This window comes from Aspergillus terreus, genomic scaffold (genome assembly GCF_000149615.1).
Source record: "Aspergillus terreus NIH2624 scaffold_6 genomic scaffold, whole genome shotgun sequence".
Taxonomy (NCBI): domain Eukaryota; kingdom Fungi; phylum Ascomycota; class Eurotiomycetes; order Eurotiales; family Aspergillaceae; genus Aspergillus; species Aspergillus terreus.
The window spans coordinates 514,359-532,255 of record NT_165929.1 but is presented as its reverse complement, the minus strand read 5'-3'; the positions used below and the strand labels follow the sequence as shown (position 1 = coordinate 532,255).

At 53.4% G+C, this 17,897-nt stretch overlaps 5 protein-coding genes across 5 annotated transcripts; 3 read left to right on the top strand and 2 right to left on the bottom strand.

The window, feature by feature from the left end:
• Positions 1 to 929: 929 nt before the first annotated feature.
• Positions 930 to 3,133, bottom strand: ATEG_04433 (uncharacterized protein; the record flags this gene model as incomplete). Its single annotated transcript, XM_001213611.1, has 3 exons — positions 930 to 2,373; positions 2,429 to 2,908; positions 3,111 to 3,133. 3 exons carry the CDS (start codon positions 3,131 to 3,133, stop codon positions 930 to 932), a joined length of 1,947 nt encoding a protein of 648 aa, XP_001213611.1.
• A 2,005-nt stretch (positions 3,134 to 5,138) lies between these two features.
• ATEG_04432 (Hsp70 family protein) lies at positions 5,139 to 7,405 on the top strand (the record flags this gene model as incomplete). The annotated part of the gene is made up of 4 exons (XM_001213610.1): positions 5,139 to 5,165; positions 5,266 to 5,392; positions 5,450 to 5,515; positions 5,616 to 7,405. The coding sequence occupies 4 exons, from the start codon at positions 5,139 to 5,141 to the stop codon at positions 7,403 to 7,405; spliced, it is 2,010 nt and encodes a 669-aa protein (XP_001213610.1).
• A 3,824-nt stretch (positions 7,406 to 11,229) lies between these two features.
• Positions 11,230 to 12,664, top strand: ATEG_04431 (uncharacterized protein; the record flags this gene model as incomplete). Its single annotated transcript, XM_001213609.1, has 2 exons — positions 11,230 to 11,637; positions 11,711 to 12,664. The coding sequence occupies 2 exons, from the start codon at positions 11,230 to 11,232 to the stop codon at positions 12,662 to 12,664; spliced, it is 1,362 nt and encodes a 453-aa protein (XP_001213609.1).
• Positions 12,665 to 12,942: 278 nt separating this feature from the next.
• Positions 12,943 to 14,060, bottom strand: ATEG_04430 (S-adenosylmethionine-dependent methyltransferase; the record flags this gene model as incomplete). Its single annotated transcript, XM_001213608.1, has 3 exons — positions 12,943 to 13,709; positions 13,769 to 13,930; positions 14,000 to 14,060. 3 exons carry the CDS (start codon positions 14,058 to 14,060, stop codon positions 12,943 to 12,945), a joined length of 990 nt encoding a protein of 329 aa, XP_001213608.1.
• A 1,319-nt stretch (positions 14,061 to 15,379) lies between these two features.
• Positions 15,380 to 17,688, top strand: faa4 (long-chain fatty acid-CoA ligase FAA1; the record flags this gene model as incomplete). The annotated part of the gene is made up of 5 exons (XM_001213607.1): positions 15,380 to 15,819; positions 15,883 to 15,908; positions 15,965 to 16,360; positions 16,407 to 17,551; positions 17,599 to 17,688. 5 exons carry the CDS (start codon positions 15,380 to 15,382, stop codon positions 17,686 to 17,688), a joined length of 2,097 nt encoding a protein of 698 aa, XP_001213607.1.
• Positions 17,689 to 17,897: the final 209 nt, after the last annotated feature.

Sequence of the window (17,897 nt, the reverse complement as noted above, 5' to 3'; positions counted from 1 at the left end):
CAACAAGGCACAGTGAGTGTGTCTTGGAGGTTGTTGGCGGTGTTTAGTCACGCACATTTGTTTGAACTCATCGCTGACGTCGTGTGGGGACTGCCGCTTGACCAATACCTTCCTAGTTAGGCACTAGAAACTCCCTACACCTGCACCTATTGAGATCGCAAATATTACAAAAAGAATTACAATTAACTTTTATTTAGTATTTCTGCTTAGACTCCCGAGTACCAAGTAAGGAAATCCTACCACCTGCTGACGCCAGAATAGTAATCAACGCAGAAAAAGCCAATGCAGACCAAACGCTCTTGAGGCAATGCATCCATTAATTGCAAAAGAACATAGAAGATTAGCATTATATAAAGAGATAAGGAACTATTTCATATCCACGAAGGGTTTGAATGGGTTTGAATGGTCCCTGCAAAGCATAAATCAACAAAGCAAGAATCCAGCCAGAGCCTGATACCGGAAGTTCATATCACATCATGTACAATTAATTGCTCCAGAGCAAAATCAAGGGTTTGTCATAGTCTTCTGGCAGACAGCGCTCTGTGACGCCCGGCGTCAACCCACGCAGCAGGCCTGCTATCGGTAGCTAACAACAGGGAAGGTCTTCCGATCCCATGTGTTGACCTGGAACTCAAAGATTCCATCGATGGTTGCGATGTACCTAACCAAATTAGCACGTTTCATTTGACGGTGCGCATGTTACCTACAAAGTTCTGCCGTCAGATCCCCATCCAAGACCCGCAGTGCAACCAGGGTCTTGGTCTCTGTGTCCAACTCCCAGGCTTCGGTCAGGGAGTTCATTCAGAATATTCCGGATCCAGCGGGGTGAGCGGCTCTGCTCAAGCCCTAGTAGCTGTCGGTAATGCTGTTCTTGTTCGTTGTGTCGGCTCTGCGCTTCGGTGATGATCTGTCGCTGTCTCCGGAGTCGCTCAGCTGCCCACATTGGTTCTCAGTTCCGTGCTTGAAAGGCGTGTCATTGGCTCATGTCGGACTTCTGGTGTCCTTGTCCTTTCCTCAGAACGGCGTTGACTAGAGGGCGATCGGTGGCCGTTTCGAAGGGGTGGAACCAGGACTTCAGGGGTATTGGAATAGTCAAAGTTAGCGGACGGGCGGCCTAGGATGCCATTGTTCACATCGGCTCCATTACTAGAGCTATCGTATGTTGAGTTTGAGATGCGTGAGTTGGTATTGGACGTCGCCGACTGGAGCTCAGCGGGAGAGGTAGTCCAACTGAGCGTGATACTTGGCTGCGGTTCTGCACTCGAACCAATTGTATCAGGACTTCTACTCCCGGTCTCATACCGACTGAGAGTCGGGATATAAGATGGTCGATGCCTGAGGCTGTGCCTTCCACCCCCTGCGTGCACTGACTGACTGTCGTGAGACAGATCATGGAGCACATCGCTTTGGCGAAGAGGCGAGGTAGGACGAGAAGCTCGATTAGGCACATCTGTGGAACCTTGGAAGCGTGGGCGAGGTACATGAGGCGGGTTCGCGTTGGCTCTGGCTCGCAATCCTTCTTCTAATCGAGACGTCCAGCGTGCTGTGTTCAAGAACTCGATGATTAACCTCTCCCTCTCTGTGAGGTCCTGGAGCAGGGTATCGCGCAGGGGGTGATTTCCAAGCGGAGCTCCAATTCGGCGATTGAACGTACCCTCGATAGAACCAGCAGCTTCGTGGTGTGCCCCATCAGCTCCACGGGGAGTTTCGGTGGCAGGCCGGTTGTTATCGTCCGATTCGAGCTCAGCGCATTCCTCTACTAAAGGATCAGTACGGACTGTCTCGAGTCCTGGCTCATTCGTGTCTAGGTCAATGATCTGTCGGCGGACGAATGCCTGACGAACGTCGGCAATACCCGCCCTGCCTTTGTCTTCTAGCCACACCAACAGATCCCAAGGCTCAGGCGCAAACGCCATGCAGCGCACAGCGCCGCCATTAATGGACGGTCTAGAAGACTGAAAATGGCAGATTATTGAATTGTTCCCGTTGGGTTCTTGGAAGATGTCTCGAATCTTCGTCACGTCGAAGACAATGATTACCCCGGACTGGGCTCCGATGGCGCATAACCGGCTGAATTGCGTGAAGGCAATGCTGAAACAGCATCTGTCAACTAATCGGGAGCCAAGGTCCATCTCAATGCAGCGCAGGAGGTCCCAATTCCACCCGGTCAGCTTTTGACCACCTTCTGTCAAAACGGTGGTATCATAGTCACGGGTAATATCATAAAAATATGCTCGAGGTTCGTCGCTAACCGCCGCCAGGGTTCTCGAATCGGGCGAGATGATAGCATAGTTCATACTCTCTGTGTGTTCCAGGACCTTTAACACTTTCGATCTTGTTAAGGAATAGACCGTCACTGTGAAATTATTGTTGCTGTCGGGTGCATCAGTACGGCATGAGAGGTGGTCTGGGTCTCAATGCGCCTCACCTGAGAACTATCACATCCTCGTCTGCTAAACCCTTATTATCCCCCGGTAACCGGTGAATCGTGACCGAGTTGACAATGCTTCCGCCGAATTTATGCAATTGCACGTCGCGTAATGGTCTCCCTCGACCGTCGGGGGAGGACTGCGACTCATCTCCGGCTAACCAAGACTGGTTGACCCTCCGGAGGCCTTCAATATCAATTGGGAGCGCGCTGTCCACTTCCGCAGGGGTTTCCGCGGGGGTGTTTTCGCGAACACGCACGGCCTGGTCGGAGATTTTGATAAAAGCACACTCGCCATTATCCGAGCCACCGATCCCGATCCAGCCGTAACCAGAGGTGAGACATCTCGGTTCAAACGGAATGACCGCTATGGTTTCCCGCTTTTTGGATGAGATGTGAATCGCATAGATCACCCGGTCCACCGCGACATAGATGCGATCGGGGTCGGCGGTACTGATATAGTTGTGGAGCTGTAGGTGGCTACCAAAGAGTCAGTGAGGGGGATGATGCGACAGCTGCACATGGGAGAGACCAACAAATTTGGAATCTTGAACGGAAAGAAACGTCTCTTTGTCGGAAGCACAAGCGTGTCGGTCGGGTGATGTCTGGAGGGGGAAGAGGGAAATGAGTTAGCGAAGAAGCACGGCATATTGATTCTTGAGAGGAGCTGGGGAGAACCAACGGGAGAGGAGAATCTGTCGTCATGGTGAGAGGGCTAAAGTGACATGGTCGACGGTATATAGTTTCAGATGGCACACCGCTACGGCGGGAAAGGATGATCGGCGGGGACGAGGATGTCGGGGAGCTTTAAGGTTGGACGTTGTCCAGCGGTGGCGATAATCCAACGTGAGAAGCTGCCTGGGATAAAGGAGGAGGAAAGAGGAGAGATCGACGAAGACAGCGAAATGGGTGACTGAAAAGAAAAGGGAAATTTTGAAATAGAGAAGAGGGCGCCCAAAGCTGCAGTTTGCTTGTAGCGCTCAGCGACCAGAGAGGGAAAGGTAAAAAAAGTAATTAGGGTAGCTCGAGGTCACGAAGCAGGCATGTATGCACTAAAGCGGGTTGGAGGCCAAGACAAGCAATGCTCTCCTACTACTGTCTTCCATACTCCGTCCACGGTGGTTGTAACTAGGTAGAGAGATCATTGCTGTTACCTCACAGCTGGGACAATAATACTTAATCCCTACACGACTCCGGGAACGGATGACGTAAGACTTGGTCCAGCCAGGGATTCCAATCCGGGGAACTCCCGGCGGCGAATGCGACCATCAACGCCGCATCCAGCAAATTCTCATTTTTCCGCATGGGCCCGGATCTGCTCGCGGTGGAGAGGAGTTGGGATTCGCTGACTCTTCCCTGTTTAGATTAACTAACTGGATTTTTCTTTGTTGTTTCTGGGACGTCGGTATCAAGATCTCCAATATGGTGGTTTCGCTCCCCGGGAGTCGCGTGTCTGGGGGCATTCGAACATTCACGAGCCCCTGCATCTACCTGGTTTATAACTGTGCAGAAGTGACTTACATAGAAGAACACACATGATTAAGGTAGTTTCTGTGGGCGTAACACCCAATTCTTATCATCTCATTTCGTCTCTCTTGTGTCACTCGACTTGATTTCTTTTGAGTGCACATACTAAGGACTACTATAGAAGCAAAGACAGCTCATTGATCCCCGACAAGGGAATAGTGTAGGTACATAATCCTGACGTTGGTGTGCTGGCAGACGCCTGAGCTGTACCCAGGCAATTCCATTAATGATTGGGTAAGAGTGATTCTCATGGGTCATCGTACAGGTACTTGTTATGTCGGGTACCTAGAAGGGAGGTACTGGTATGTACGGAGTATGATTGGGTTTGAGGATGTAGTGGTACTTACGGAGTACTGTGGACTATGTTTACTAGGGAAAATATGCACTCTACCTGGGGTTGATCCAAGCTAGCCTCTATCCTCCTAGCCACATTCAGGTGATGCCTCTCTGAAATATATATCCGGGGTAACCGGACCTCGAGATGCAGGCATGCCTGATACTTGTCAGACCCTCGCCCTGAACCGATAATCAGATAAGCGATAATAATGTAGCGGGCATGATACACCATGCCCATACTCCGGAGTCGCAATAGGTACTCCGTACATTGACTGATAAACTGGCTACTGTTCAAGTTTCATGACATCACCGAAAAACACCTTCTGCACACCCCAATGTGAGCCTCCGTAGGAAAATACGAACCCAGTAAACAACGGCGGAGACCATCCAACGCTCCATTGATAACCATCAACCACACATCATCAACTGAACGCCTCGTCGCCTCAAGACGATTCTCTCCGCTTCTTTTGGAAGGCTTCTGGTACCTGCTGGCAAAACCAGTGGGACCTCTGGCGGAACCCCCATTGGTTCGGTTACTCAGCGGTCTGAAGGAAGCTCGGCTATCATTGGGCCATCAGCTCCTTTGCCGTGATTCTACCAACTTCGACGACGGGCCGAAGCTCTCCGTGCAATTTTTCCAACTCCTGCCGTCGCCCTTCCTTTTTCCCCCGAGGAACAGCTGAAAAAACCTCATCTCCTTTCACCACTCTCCATCCTTCTTCCCCCATCCTACCTATCCTCCCTCTTCCCATCTCTCCGTTTTTTATCTTCTCCCTTCGATTGAATCGAGCGGAGTTCTTCCATACCCTTTTTAATTCCCTGTATTATTTATTTTAATCAATTCACAATGTTGCCCTCTCGTCTCTCCCGCGCGGTAAGTTGTGCTCCTGCTCCTGACTCAACCAACCAACCAACCGACCACTTCATCGCCAATCATTGAAACATCATTACTGACTCGTCGCCTGATCTTTTAGCTTCCGCGTACTGCTCAGTTCGCTCGCGCTCCTGCTTTCAGAGTCCCCGGTGCTGCTTTCCGGAGATGGAACTCGACGGAAGGTGGTGAGGAGAAGGTGAAGGGCCAGGTCATTGGTATTGACTTGGGTATGTCATTCCATCATAATAGGCATTCAAGTTTCGTCTACTAACTTCATTCTTCAGGAACCACCAACTCCGCCGTTGCTGTCATGGAGGGCAAGGCCCCCAAGATCATTGAGAACGCCGAAGGTACGTGAAAAATTTTACCCCGTCCGCCGATCGCCGGGAGCTTTGGCCCCCAAACAAAGATTCGACGCTCTGATGAACTGCGATACTAACATTATCAAAGGTGCCCGTACGACGCCTTCCGTTGTCGCTTTCGCTGAGGATGGTGAGCGTTTGGTTGGTATCGCCGCCAAGCGTCAGGCCGTCGTCAACCCCGAGAACACCCTGTTCGCCACCAAGCGTCTCATCGGTCGCAAGTTCACCGACCCTGAGGTCCAGCGTGACATCAAGGAGGTCCCCTACAAGATCGTTCAGCACACCAACGGCGATGCCTGGGTTGAGGCTCGTGGCCAGAAGTACTCTCCCTCCCAGATCGGTGGTTTCGTCCTGAACAAGATGAAGGAGACTGCCGAGAACTACCTCGGCAAGCCCGTCAAGAATGCTGTCGTCACTGTTCCCGCCTACTTCAACGACTCCCAGCGTCAGGCCACCAAGGACGCCGGTCAGATCGCTGGTCTGAACGTCCTCCGTGTCGTTAACGAGCCTACTGCCGCTGCTCTTGCCTACGGTCTGGAGAAGGAAGCTGACCGTGTCGTCGCTGTCTACGATCTTGGTGGTGGTACTTTCGATATCTCCGTCCTCGAGATCCAGAAGGGTGTCTTCGAGGTCAAGTCTACCAACGGTGACACCCACCTTGGTGGTGAGGACTTTGATATCTCCCTCGTCCGTCACATCGTCCAGCAGTTCAAGAAGGACTCTGGCCTCGACCTCTCCAACGACCGCATGGCTATCCAGCGTATCCGTGAGGCCGCTGAGAAGGCTAAGATCGAGCTGTCCTCTTCTCTCCAGACTGAGATCAACCTGCCTTTCATCACTGCTGATGCCAGCGGTGCCAAGCACATCAACCACAAGATGACTCGTGCCAACCTCGAGTCTCTGGTGGACCCTCTCATCAGCCGCACCGTTGAGCCTGTCCGCAAGGCTCTCAAGGATGCCAACCTCCAGTCCAGCGACATTCAGGACATCATCCTGGTCGGTGGTATGACCCGTATGCCCAAGGTCACCGAGTCCGTCAAGTCCATGTTCGGCCGTGACCCCGCCAAGTCCGTCAACCCCGACGAGGCTGTTGCTATTGGTGCTGCCATCCAGGGTGCCGTCCTGGCTGGTGAGGTCACCGACGTTCTGCTCCTTGATGTCACCCCTCTGTCCCTCGGTATCGAGACCCTGGGTGGTGTCTTCACTCGTCTGATCAACCGCAACACCACCATCCCCACCAAGAAGTCCCAGACCTTCTCTACCGCCGCCGACTTCCAGACTGCTGTCGAGATCAAGGTGTTCCAGGGTGAGCGTGAGCTGGTCAAGGACAACAAGCTCCTTGGTAACTTCCAGCTTGTTGGCATCCCTCCTGCCCACCGTGGTGTCCCTCAGGTTGAGGTCACCTTCGACATCGATGCTGACTCGATCGTTCACGTCCACGCCAAGGACAAGTCCACTGGCAAGGACCAGTCCATCACCATTGCCTCGGGCTCTGGTCTCTCCGATGCTGAGATCCAGTCCATGGTTGAGGATGCTGAGAAGTATGGTGCTCAGGACAAGGAGCGTAAGGCCGCCATCGAGGCCGCCAACCGCGCCGACAGCGTCCTGAACGACACCGAGAAGGCCCTCAAGGAGTTCGAGGACCGTCTTGACAAGGCCGAGGCTGAGCAGATCCGCGAGAAGATTGCCACTCTCCGCGAGTTCGTTGTCAAGAACCAGTCTGGCGAGGGCACTGCCACCGCCGAGGAGCTCAAGCAGAAGACTGATGAGCTCCAGACTGCCAGCCTGACTCTCTTTGACAAGATGCACAAGGCTCAGTCTGAGCAGCAGCAGCAGCAGGGCGGCGAGTCCGGCCAGCAGGGTGAGCAGAAGCCCTAAATGCAGATGCATTCTCCTTGACGACACCCGGTGTGCCCCCGGGTGACCTGTACTTTTTTCCCTCTTCCCCTTGCATTTTCTGGTTTCTAGAGATTCCTCTCTTCGTGGTTGTTTAACCCGGACATGTACACATACTGGTAGCTTCGATTCATGTGCCTTACTCGGTGTATGGGTGTTTTTGTTTATCTATTTTTCTTTTTGTACCGGATCTTTTTCTCCTTCTCTCTTCTCCCCTTGCTGTTTCTTCATACCGGTTGGATGAAAGAGCCGGCGTGAGGGTTCTTTTTCTTTGGCTGGAGATGGGGATGGACTCTGTCTCCTACCATTGTTGTAACTTTAATGACATTACGGCTGGGGACCACAAAAAGGACGGACGTGGTGGGTTTGACTTTTATGTGCATGTGACAATAGAATCTGAAATTCTCCTCTCGATTCCAACGGGTTCTTGTTGAGTAACTATCTGCCTCCATAAAGGGACCTAGGTACATACTCCGTAGTGTTGTCAAATAGTGCTGTTTTACAGTGAGACATGATTTGTCGGGGGGTCAGCCAGACCTTGTGGGCTGGCCGTCCACCGCCGCGTGATGGATTGATGAACGGGGTTTGCGAGAGATTCTGGAACCGTTCAGAATCGCAAGTGGGCCGATAGCGCGTACACGTTGCGCATGGGAGCGAAAAGTACCTCTATGGCGTCCCCAGTGCGTGCGTTAGCCACTTGGCCATCGGATCGTCTGGGATGATGATATGAGGAGGAAGGCCCGCTAAGGTTTAGGAGTACGAGGGGGGTTTATTTATTATGTTCCCCTCGAGGGTGGAAATTGGAAGCGCAGGCCAATCAGGCTCCCGACGCCATCACAGTCCCATTCGTCGGGGATGATGAACCTGTAGAGTAAGAGGATTGTTGTCCTTGTGATTATTCAATTTTCTTTCAAGAAGAATGTCAAAGTTCGTTGGAGGTTTGAGTTTGAGGCAGTTGTGCTGGGATAGTCGACTACTGGCTGGGAGGAGAATGAGATACCTCATACGGGCCCTATGTATTAATTTCGGATCTATAGGGAGAAATGAAGTGGGCAGGAGGAATCTGACGGACTTGATTCCTTGCATGCGCATAACTATTGTACAGATACTCCATGGTCTGTGGAGAGGAGAGGGGGAGAGAACAACACAGGAAATGTAGGGCTCATTCTTATCGGGACATTCTCAGCGGTGATTCGACCTGGGGCAGTTGGACGGTTGTTTGGGTGGAGAAGCCGACACGGCACAGCGTTGAGAAGGCATCCGTGATTGGAATGTCAGGGCGACGATGATGTGTGATGGAGTGGTGAGCAGTGAGCGGGAGTGGAGTCGACGTGCAGGATTGACACGATTTTGGACTCATCGATCTGGAAGACAACTAAGTTCATAGGCGTAGGGTACTGGATTAATAATGAGAATATGAATCATCTAAACATAGCCTGATGCGGGCAACATCAGAGCTCGAGCACTGGCCAATCTCCTTGCCCATCATGCCTGTACATACTCCAGTACATATGATAATGACCGTCGAGTAAGCCGTCTGCTTGAGACTGGGATCGGCTCGATGCAGTCTGGCTGGGGGACGTGCAGCGCAATGCGGTAGAGGACAAATCATGGCGATACAAGACTGCCGGCAAGGATGGAGTGCAGACCCGACTGAATCAGAATCGAATCGCTCTCGACCAGAGTTCAATCCAATCCAGTCCATCCTTGATTTGGTCCCGACGCGAATGAAGTGGACAAGTCGGGTGTGTCTAGTGTGTTTAGTGGTGGGACTGTGATCCAGTCAAGACAAAGCCATCCCAAACGAGAAAATCCCAAATAAACCACCCACCCACAATACGGGAGCAGAGATTATTATTGTCTTTGAATCCTGCGGCTACAATGTTTGGTTCGAGGCTCCATCCGAGGGACGCCCTTGGACCAAACAGGCACTCCTCACGTCTAGCCTAATTTCAGAGGGAGTTTGCGCCCGTGATTTGTCGATCATTGGGTGTTAATAATGTATCTGATCCAGGAATCATTGGGTGGTGGTCCCCACTTGGGGGGTATTATTATTACCTCGTCCATACAAAGGGACTGGACGATTCCAAACATCCACTATCCACTCACTCCCTCATCCCTTGGGTTAGAACTTTTTCCCCTGTCGGTCTGCAAGATCGGAGAAGTGGTGCCATTTGAGAATCGAGATGTTGTCATTGAGTATAGGACCTCCTTAGTAGGTAGCTGACTGGATGTTAGGATATAATGGAGTAAACTACTGTACTGATTCACGCAATCAAGACTCTACCTGAGATAGAGAGGATCTTCTTGATCTTCCCCATTCCTTCTCATTTAATGGTGTTACATACAAGCAGTAGATCATGGGGCTTTTATTGGTTCCTGCGCTAAAAATAAATAATCCGTTTGAAAAATTTTCTCCTTCAGTCGTTTGCATTCCTCGAAGGATCATGCGTGGTTCAGAGAGAGAGAGACAGTAAATGAGATTGTGTTAGAAGAATGTTGTAGAGTAGATTCCATCTGTTAATCCATCCACACCAAAGCATGGAGGTGGCAAAGGTGCTCTAAACTACCTCAGTACGGTAGGTAGGGAGACATGACACAATCCATCTCAGAAACTCACAAATCAATTTCTACATGACGAGTGATTATGTTTGTCACTAGTGTGTGACAGTAGTCTAGTTTGGTTCGAGGGGTCAAGCTAGCCTGAGGAATCACAACTATCCACCCACACGCAGGACTTTTCCTCAGGTCCCAATTCTTTAACATTCATGGCGAGGAAGAAGGGGAATACAATCGAATTCTATAGATCACACTTGAGCAAGTATGAGAATACCCCAAAGGTCAGACAACAGACACTCACTATGTTACAATAATAATGCTGATTAGGATTATTATGATATTATTATAACAGGACTAATAAATAACAGGAATATTATAGGATGACTACATCTGATACTGGAGCGACTAGTGCGTCCAAGGCCCCAGACTCTATCCATGGACTTGTTTGTCCCCCAAGCCCAAACTGGTTTTTGCAAGCTCCCACCAGCCAACGAGCAGCCACCAGACGGCTTGCAGTTTAGTGATCGGGTCTGGATTTAATTTCGTTGTCTCTCTTGGGTAGTTAGTAGTTTACTAGTTAGTCTGATGATTTTCTTCTTTTTTTTTTTTTTTTTTTTCCCACCCTCTGGATTTACTAAATTAATTCATACCTAATCATTCTAGTCATTTCCCTCCGCAATAGAATTCCACTATTTTCTTCGGTATTTCCATATCTCCAATCCATTTAATCCCTTGCTTCAACCGTTAGCTGCCTGTTGCATCCTTTCCTGACAACTCTACTGGCCGCTATCAGCAATCATCAACAGGGAATCCTCCCCCCGGGAAATTTCCCACTGGCTTAGCTACAGATTCCGCCCAACGGGGACTCGAACAACGGGCAGCCTGCAGCACTAGTCGTTCTAGTCTTTTCTTCCACCTCTTTTTTTCCCCTTCCTGTCGACTGTCGAATCCTGCGTTTGTCTGCTCTTGATTGACATTCTTGCTTGTCTTGCTGGACCGCCTGCAAGTGTAAGTTTCTCCTGTCCATTCATATCGCATTGAGATGCTCTGGTATAAACTTTCCCTTTCTGTTGTTATCTTCCTGTCCATATATCTACGCAGCCCTGCTCCGTATACACTTTCTTTCTCCCACACTCAAGAGTTACCTACCTAGTCCCAACTACCTTACCTGTCTCGGGTCCCTTCTACCTCACATGGTACAAAGGCTTTGAAAAATAACTAATCCTCCCCAATCTGCCAGTCACATCATGACAGTGGCTACACCCGCTGTGACGCAAGTCCATGAAAATGGCCTGAACGGACATGTCCCACATCAACATCACCACCACCACCATCATCCGCACCAAACCAATGTGAACCTGCCTCGGTTTCACCCAATCGCCATGAACCCGAGCCAGCCAGTCCATCCCGAGCACATGGCCGTGCCAAATCACCCTCACTTTCGCCCATTTCCGCCGCCGCCGCCAATGCATGAACCCGGGCCGCCTCCCCCGGGGGCTCATCCCGCCCATATAGATCATATCGAAGCTCGACTGAGGCAGTTGGAGCATGAGGAAGCCGCTCGCATGGCGGCTCGTAGTCAACTACTCGCAATCCGCAAGCGGGAAGACGAAGAATTCCGTAGGATGACCGAGAACGCTGAAGCGGAAGAAGAGGTATGATATAGCATTTTGCTTCCACTTCTATATTATCTGTTCCAGGCCTCTCCATCTGACTTGCATATTCTAGGAACTACGTAGACAGCGGAAACGCCTGAAGCGCGAGTCCATGGGTCTGGGGTTCAATGCCACGGTCGACTCGCCTCCCCTACGTCCCACGCCGCCTCGCCGGCTATCAGAAACAAACGCAGCCACCACTCTGGCCTTCTTCAAGCAACAAAGCCCGCCAGAGCCACGACCGATTCCCGTGCAGGCGCCGCCGCACCACCCGCCGCCGCCTCCGCAGCATCTGCACGACTCGACGGGGGCCACCATCCGCCGCAAGCAGAAATACACGATCAAAAACGTCGAAGCATGGGGCGAGCGCCACGGCCGTCCCGCGGCGCACGACCCGTCCGGCCGCGCGCTGTGGAAGCGGCCCTCTGACGGCAGCCTGGTGTACCTCACCTGCCCGGTGTCGGGCTGCGGCAAGGCCGACTTTGTCACGCTGCACGGCTTCATGTGCCATCTGACCAAGAAGCACAAGGACCGCAGCCTGGGCAGCCAGTCGCGCGCGCTGGAAGTCTGCGGCATCGTCTACGACCCCAACGCGCCGTTGCCGCCCGTGGCCGCCGTGCCCCGCGCCTCCACCGAGGAGAGCCGCCTCGAGTCGCCGCACCCGGACGGCTATCCGCAGGAGATGGACACGTCTTCGGTGTCGGACGAGGAGCAGCGCGAGCACACCGTCAAGACCGAGTCCACCGAGAGATCATTGCCGGCGCACGCGGCGCCCTTCCCGCCCCCCGACGAGCCCGTCAAAGCACCCCGTCTCAACGGCTCCACGAAACAGACCATCTCGTCCATCATCGACCGCGAGCCGGACGATGAGCCGCGTGAGCGGCCCGCCTCCATCCCCCCCGTCCAGCCCGAGACGGCCGTCCTGCCTTCCCCGGAGCAGAAGTCGGTCGTTCGGGAGGAGGAGCCCAAGTCGGCGGATAGCGAAAAGGAAAATACGGAGCCGAAAGACGTGTCGGAAACAAAGTGAGCTGAGACGTGGCTCCTAATCTAATGCTTGCATTTCTCGCGTGCGAGAGGTGCTTCTGTTCTTTTGCGTGCAGTCTTGCATCAATACCCTTTTGTATTTGGGTGGCTTCTTGGATGATCTAATAATAATGTTTTGCCTCGAACCCTCGTCTTCCGCATGAGGACTCCTGTTATCCTCTTGCATGCTTGATCTGGGGGAGTGCTTATGTACAGATCGGTAGCAATAATGAATAATCCATGCACCATCCTACAGATACCTTAAACCACTTGTATACTCGACTACCTACCTCCTCTCCCGGGTAACGGCTGCTCCCGCAACAACAGCAAATGCACCAGATACCCAGACCCGTGCTGCAACTTCGGCCCCAGCACCTCATCGCGCACCCGCCACACCCGAAACACCTTCATAGCCTCCAGCAGCCACGCCTCAAACACATCCGGCGAGCGCTGCTGCTGCGCAATGATGCAGATCGTCGGCCGGCGCGTCGGCGCCGTCGGCATTTCCGACGCAGGCGTATACGCCGGCCGCAGACCACAGATCTCGGCGCAGGCGCGCACAAACGGCGCAACCAGCGCCTCGTTGTAGATACAGTCGCACGAGAGTAGCAGATCAAACCCCCTGTCGTCGAGGTCGTCGGCGGCTCCGTCCGCAGCCGGCGCCAACTGCACGCTCTCCTTCAGGGACGCCGCGACGTCTAGCTCCCAGTCCAGCGTGGTGAAGGTGATGTTTGCAGGGGATGCTGCCGCGGTGGAGGATTTGGGCGCGGCGCGTTTCCGCCCGCTGGGGGTGGGCTTGCGCCGCGCGGCGGGCGCGCTAGCGTTCGCATTCGCGTCGAGGTTTGTCCGCAGCAGACGCTGGACGTAGTCCTGGTCTGTGGCGATGTAGTGGCGCACGGCGGGGGCGAGGGCGAGGGCGATCAGGCCGGAGATGCCGCAGCCCAGCTCGACGACGGTGGAGGACGGGGTGAGGAGGGCGTGGCGCCAGAGGGGGTTGGAGTGGAGGGCGGAGATCCATTCGGCGAAGAGGGGGGTGATTTTCCAGAGGACTGTAATACGGTCAGAGGGGTTCTGGGTGAGACGTGGATGAGGTAGAGGGAGAGCGTACCTGCGCCGGTGGTGCCGCCTGCGCGCGACGACGACAGCAGCGTCGGCGACTGATGGATGGTGTAGTCATGCCCGTGGATGGCTATGTCGAGGGTTGTGGCGCGGGAATCGACAAATCCCAGGTTGGCGGAGGGGATGTCTTGCGCGAAGAGGAGAAAGGATTCTAGATGTCGTGAATATGGTCGATGGCTCGGGCCTGGTGGGCATCTACATGTCTACGCAGTGGACATACCCTCTTCGGCATCTTCGACTTCCTCACCGATGGCGGCGAGGAAGTTGGTGAGGTCCTCCATGCTCGTTTAGAGACTTTTCGACCGAGGGTCCAAGCACCGGAGATGAGGTTTTTTAGTTCAGGATCTAAATTGATTAGCTCGGCGTCTGGCCAGGGTCAACGGCGTGGTGCGATGTGCGACGCCGATCGGAATTAGACCTACTGGGTGTTTGTGTGTGTCTGAGACATGATCATATGGAAGCCATGGTTCTACCTAGGCAATTGCTTAGGTAGCAGCGTAGTACTGTCAGTGTACTAAGTAGATTTTGTCTATGTCCGATAATGGATCGTGATGTCTACCGGTGACGATGGCGATTGGCCGAGGGTCACGGGACCCGGCGGCATGAATTAGGTAAGAAATGCGAGTGCATCCACAACGATGATTGATCGATTTATGCTCCGTACTCCGGAGTACTGTTTCCTGGCAAAACGGCTAGTCGGTTGGCCCAAGCTCCGACAGCCTCTAGAGTTCTTTGGCTCGATGGCGATCCTCGAGTGTTGGGCGCAATTCCCAACAAAAGCGTCCAAAGTCGAGGGAACTGTGCTTACCCCCCACAGACAGCTACAGTGACTCGTGAGAGTTCGAACGGGGCTGATGGCTGTGGAACCGTAACGAAGAACCCATGCATGCCCAGAGAATGTCATTTATTTTCCTCTGCGTCCGTGCAGGTGAATCAGAAGCCTGCAGGTCGGTTAGCTTGGATGCTCCTCTGCGAACCGCGGCACCACTGCTGGGCTTCCGAGGAGGAGGTTAGGGGTATTCGATGTGGTGGATAGACAAGTATGGACGTAGGATGGTAGCTGGGTATCTACTGCTAGATGGACAGATGTTGAGAACATAGAGAGCGTATGTAGAATAGAATAGCACAAGAATTAATATTGGATCGAAGAGCCAAAATGAATCAATCGAGCATAGCAGGAAAGTCCAATACGAGAGTGAAGTCTGGTGTTGCCCAGCCACAAGTGACTTCATGGTCCGCCTCCGCCTTTGCTCTCCCCCCAAACGAAGACCTCCTCATTTCCCTCCATCTCCTCCCTCGTTGCTTTCTCTTAAGCTCGTGTCCCCGCAGTCTGGGCTCGTCCATTGTTCTTCTTTTCTCTGCGCCCGACTCCCTCTGCTGTGTTGTTCTGTTGTCCCTCCTACCCTCTCTTAGCTCCGGAGTACAGCCTCCGCCCGGTACGTGCCCTGTTTTGCCGTCAGGAATCTTCCCTCCGGCACAGACCGACGTCCTGTCTTTTGCGCCCAACCCTCGACTCGACTTGCGATTACCCGCCAGCTTGACTGACGTTTTCCCGTGGATAGTGTCCCCTTTCCTCTACTCCCTCTGAACATCCGCCAAGATGTCCCAAAAACACATCCATCTCCAACCGCGCATGGTCAAGAAGCCTCCCTTCACCGTGGAGGTTCCAGGCTGTGAGCCGGTTCCAGGCGAGACCATTCCCCGCAGATTGCCCCAGGCCAAGGACGGCCTCATCTTGAAGCCCTCCGAGGATGTCTCGACGACCTATGAGAACTTCCGCCGTTCCGCGCGCGTCTTTGGCAATGCGAAGGCGGTCGGCAGCCGTCGCCTCATCAAGACCCATGTCGAGAAAAAGAAGGTGAAGAAGATCGTCGACGGACAGGAGCAGGAGGTCGAGAAGCAGTGGACGTACTATGAAATGAGCGGCTACGAGTACAAGTCCTTTGTCGAGTATGAACAGCTGGCCCTTCAACTCGGCGCGGGTCTGCGCAAGCTGGGCCTCGAAAAGGACCAGCGGATTCACGTCTATGGTGCTACTAGGTGGGTTGTTCCGGATTGAGAGTCGTCTCCAACTCGCAGTACTAACATGTGTTGCCGTTATAGCGCCAACTGGCTGGCCATGTCTCACGGTTCGTGCGCGGAGCTCCTATGAACCGTCCGACAGAGTACTGACCGACCACCTTAGGTGCCGCCTCCCAGTCGATGCCCATCGTCACCGCGTATGATACCCTCGGCGAAGCCGGATTGAAGCACTCGATTGTCCAGACCTCCAGTATCGCCATGTTCTGCGACCCTAACCTGATCTCCTCCGTCAAGAATGTGCTCGGCGATGCCAAGTCGATCCAGTACGTGATTTACAACTCCGATATGGACGTAAAGCAGGAAGACCTGGACGCTCTGAAGAAGGATTTCGACTACCTCACTATCCTGAGCTTTGAGGAACTCCGGAAGCTGGGTGAGGACAACCCAGTGGACCCTGTTCCTCCCAGCCCCGAGGACCTCTGTTGCATCATGTACACCTCCGGCTCGACGGGTCCTCCCAAGGGTGTCCCTCTCACCCATGCCAACGTCATTGCAGCGAGTAAGTTGTCCGTGCTTTCGGTCGTGATTTGAGCTAAATCCGGTAGCTGCGGGTATCAACGAGATCGTGGGTCCGTACATTGGCCCGTCCGACGCGCTTTTGACCTACCTCCCTCAGTCCCATATCCTGGAGTTCATGTTCGAGAACCTCTGCTTGTTCTGGGGTGGTACCATGGGTTACGGTAACCCCCGCACGCTGTCCGACAACTCCATGCGTAACTGCAAGGGTGATATCCGCGAATTCAAACCCACCATTCTCGTTGGCGTGCCGGCGGTCTGGGAAACCGTGAAGAAGGGTGTGCTCAACAACCTGAACAAGGCCAACTTCTTCGTGCGAAGCCTGTTCTGGGGCGCCATGTCTGCCAAGAACTTCTTGATGACGACCGGCTTCCCCGGTGCTGGCGCTGGTGCCTCGGTCCTGGACGCCGTCGTCTTCCGCAAGCTGAAGGAGGCTACCGGTGGTCGTCTGCGCATTGTCATGAACGGCGGCGGTCCCATCTCGAAGGAGACGCAGAAGTTCCTGTCGATGGCTATCGCCCCCATGATCAGCGGTTATGGATTGACCGAGACCTCCGCCATGGGCGCCCTCAACGATCCTCAGGCCTGGAACCCGGATGCCCTGGGCGATATCCCCGCTTCGATTGAGGTGAAGCTCGTCGACTTCCCCGACGCAGGATACTTCACCAAGAGCAACCCGCCGCAGGGAGAGATCTTCATCCGCGGCGGCAGTGTGGCCAAGTCGTACTGGGAGAATGAGGAGGAGACCAAGGCTGCGTTCACTGACGACGGCTGGTTCATGACCGGCGATATCGGCGAGTTTGACAAGTACGGCCATCTGAAGATCATTGACCGCAAGAAGAACCTGGTCAAAACCCTCAACGGCGAATACATTGCCCTGGAGAAGCTCGAGTCGGTGTACCGCTCGTCTCCGGTCGTCGGCAACATCTGCGTGTACGCCGCGGAGGACCAGGACAAGCCGATCGCCATTATTGTTCCAGTCGAAGCTGCCCTGAAGAAGATCGCCAGCGACAACAACATCCCCGGTGACGGCCTCGAGTCCCTGGTGCACAACGAGACCCTGAAATCGATTGTCCTGAAGCAGCTGCAAACTGCCGGCCGTGCTGCGGGCCTGAAGGGGGTTGAGATCATCAACGGCGTGGTCCTGTCTGACGAGGAGTGGACGCCTCACAACGTAAGTTTCACAGCTGTCTGTTTATTGTCTTCGGCTAACTGTCGCAGGGTTACATGACTGCGGCGCAGAAGCTCCAGCGCAAGAAGATCGTTAACCACTTCAAGGCTGACGTCGACCGCGCGTATGGCAAGAAATAAGTAACGCCGACTTTTCGTTGATATATAGTTATCCGATGTTCTGCATGCCTACCTCGCTTGACCGCGTTGTATCATTTCGGCCATGTATCCTGTGATCCTCGTACTATTACCCCATGTGTTTGTGTTACGTTCTGTCGTCAGCTTTATCTTTATATGTGTATGCAATTATAGCAAGGCGAGCCTCATCTCGGAAACAGGTAGTATAATGG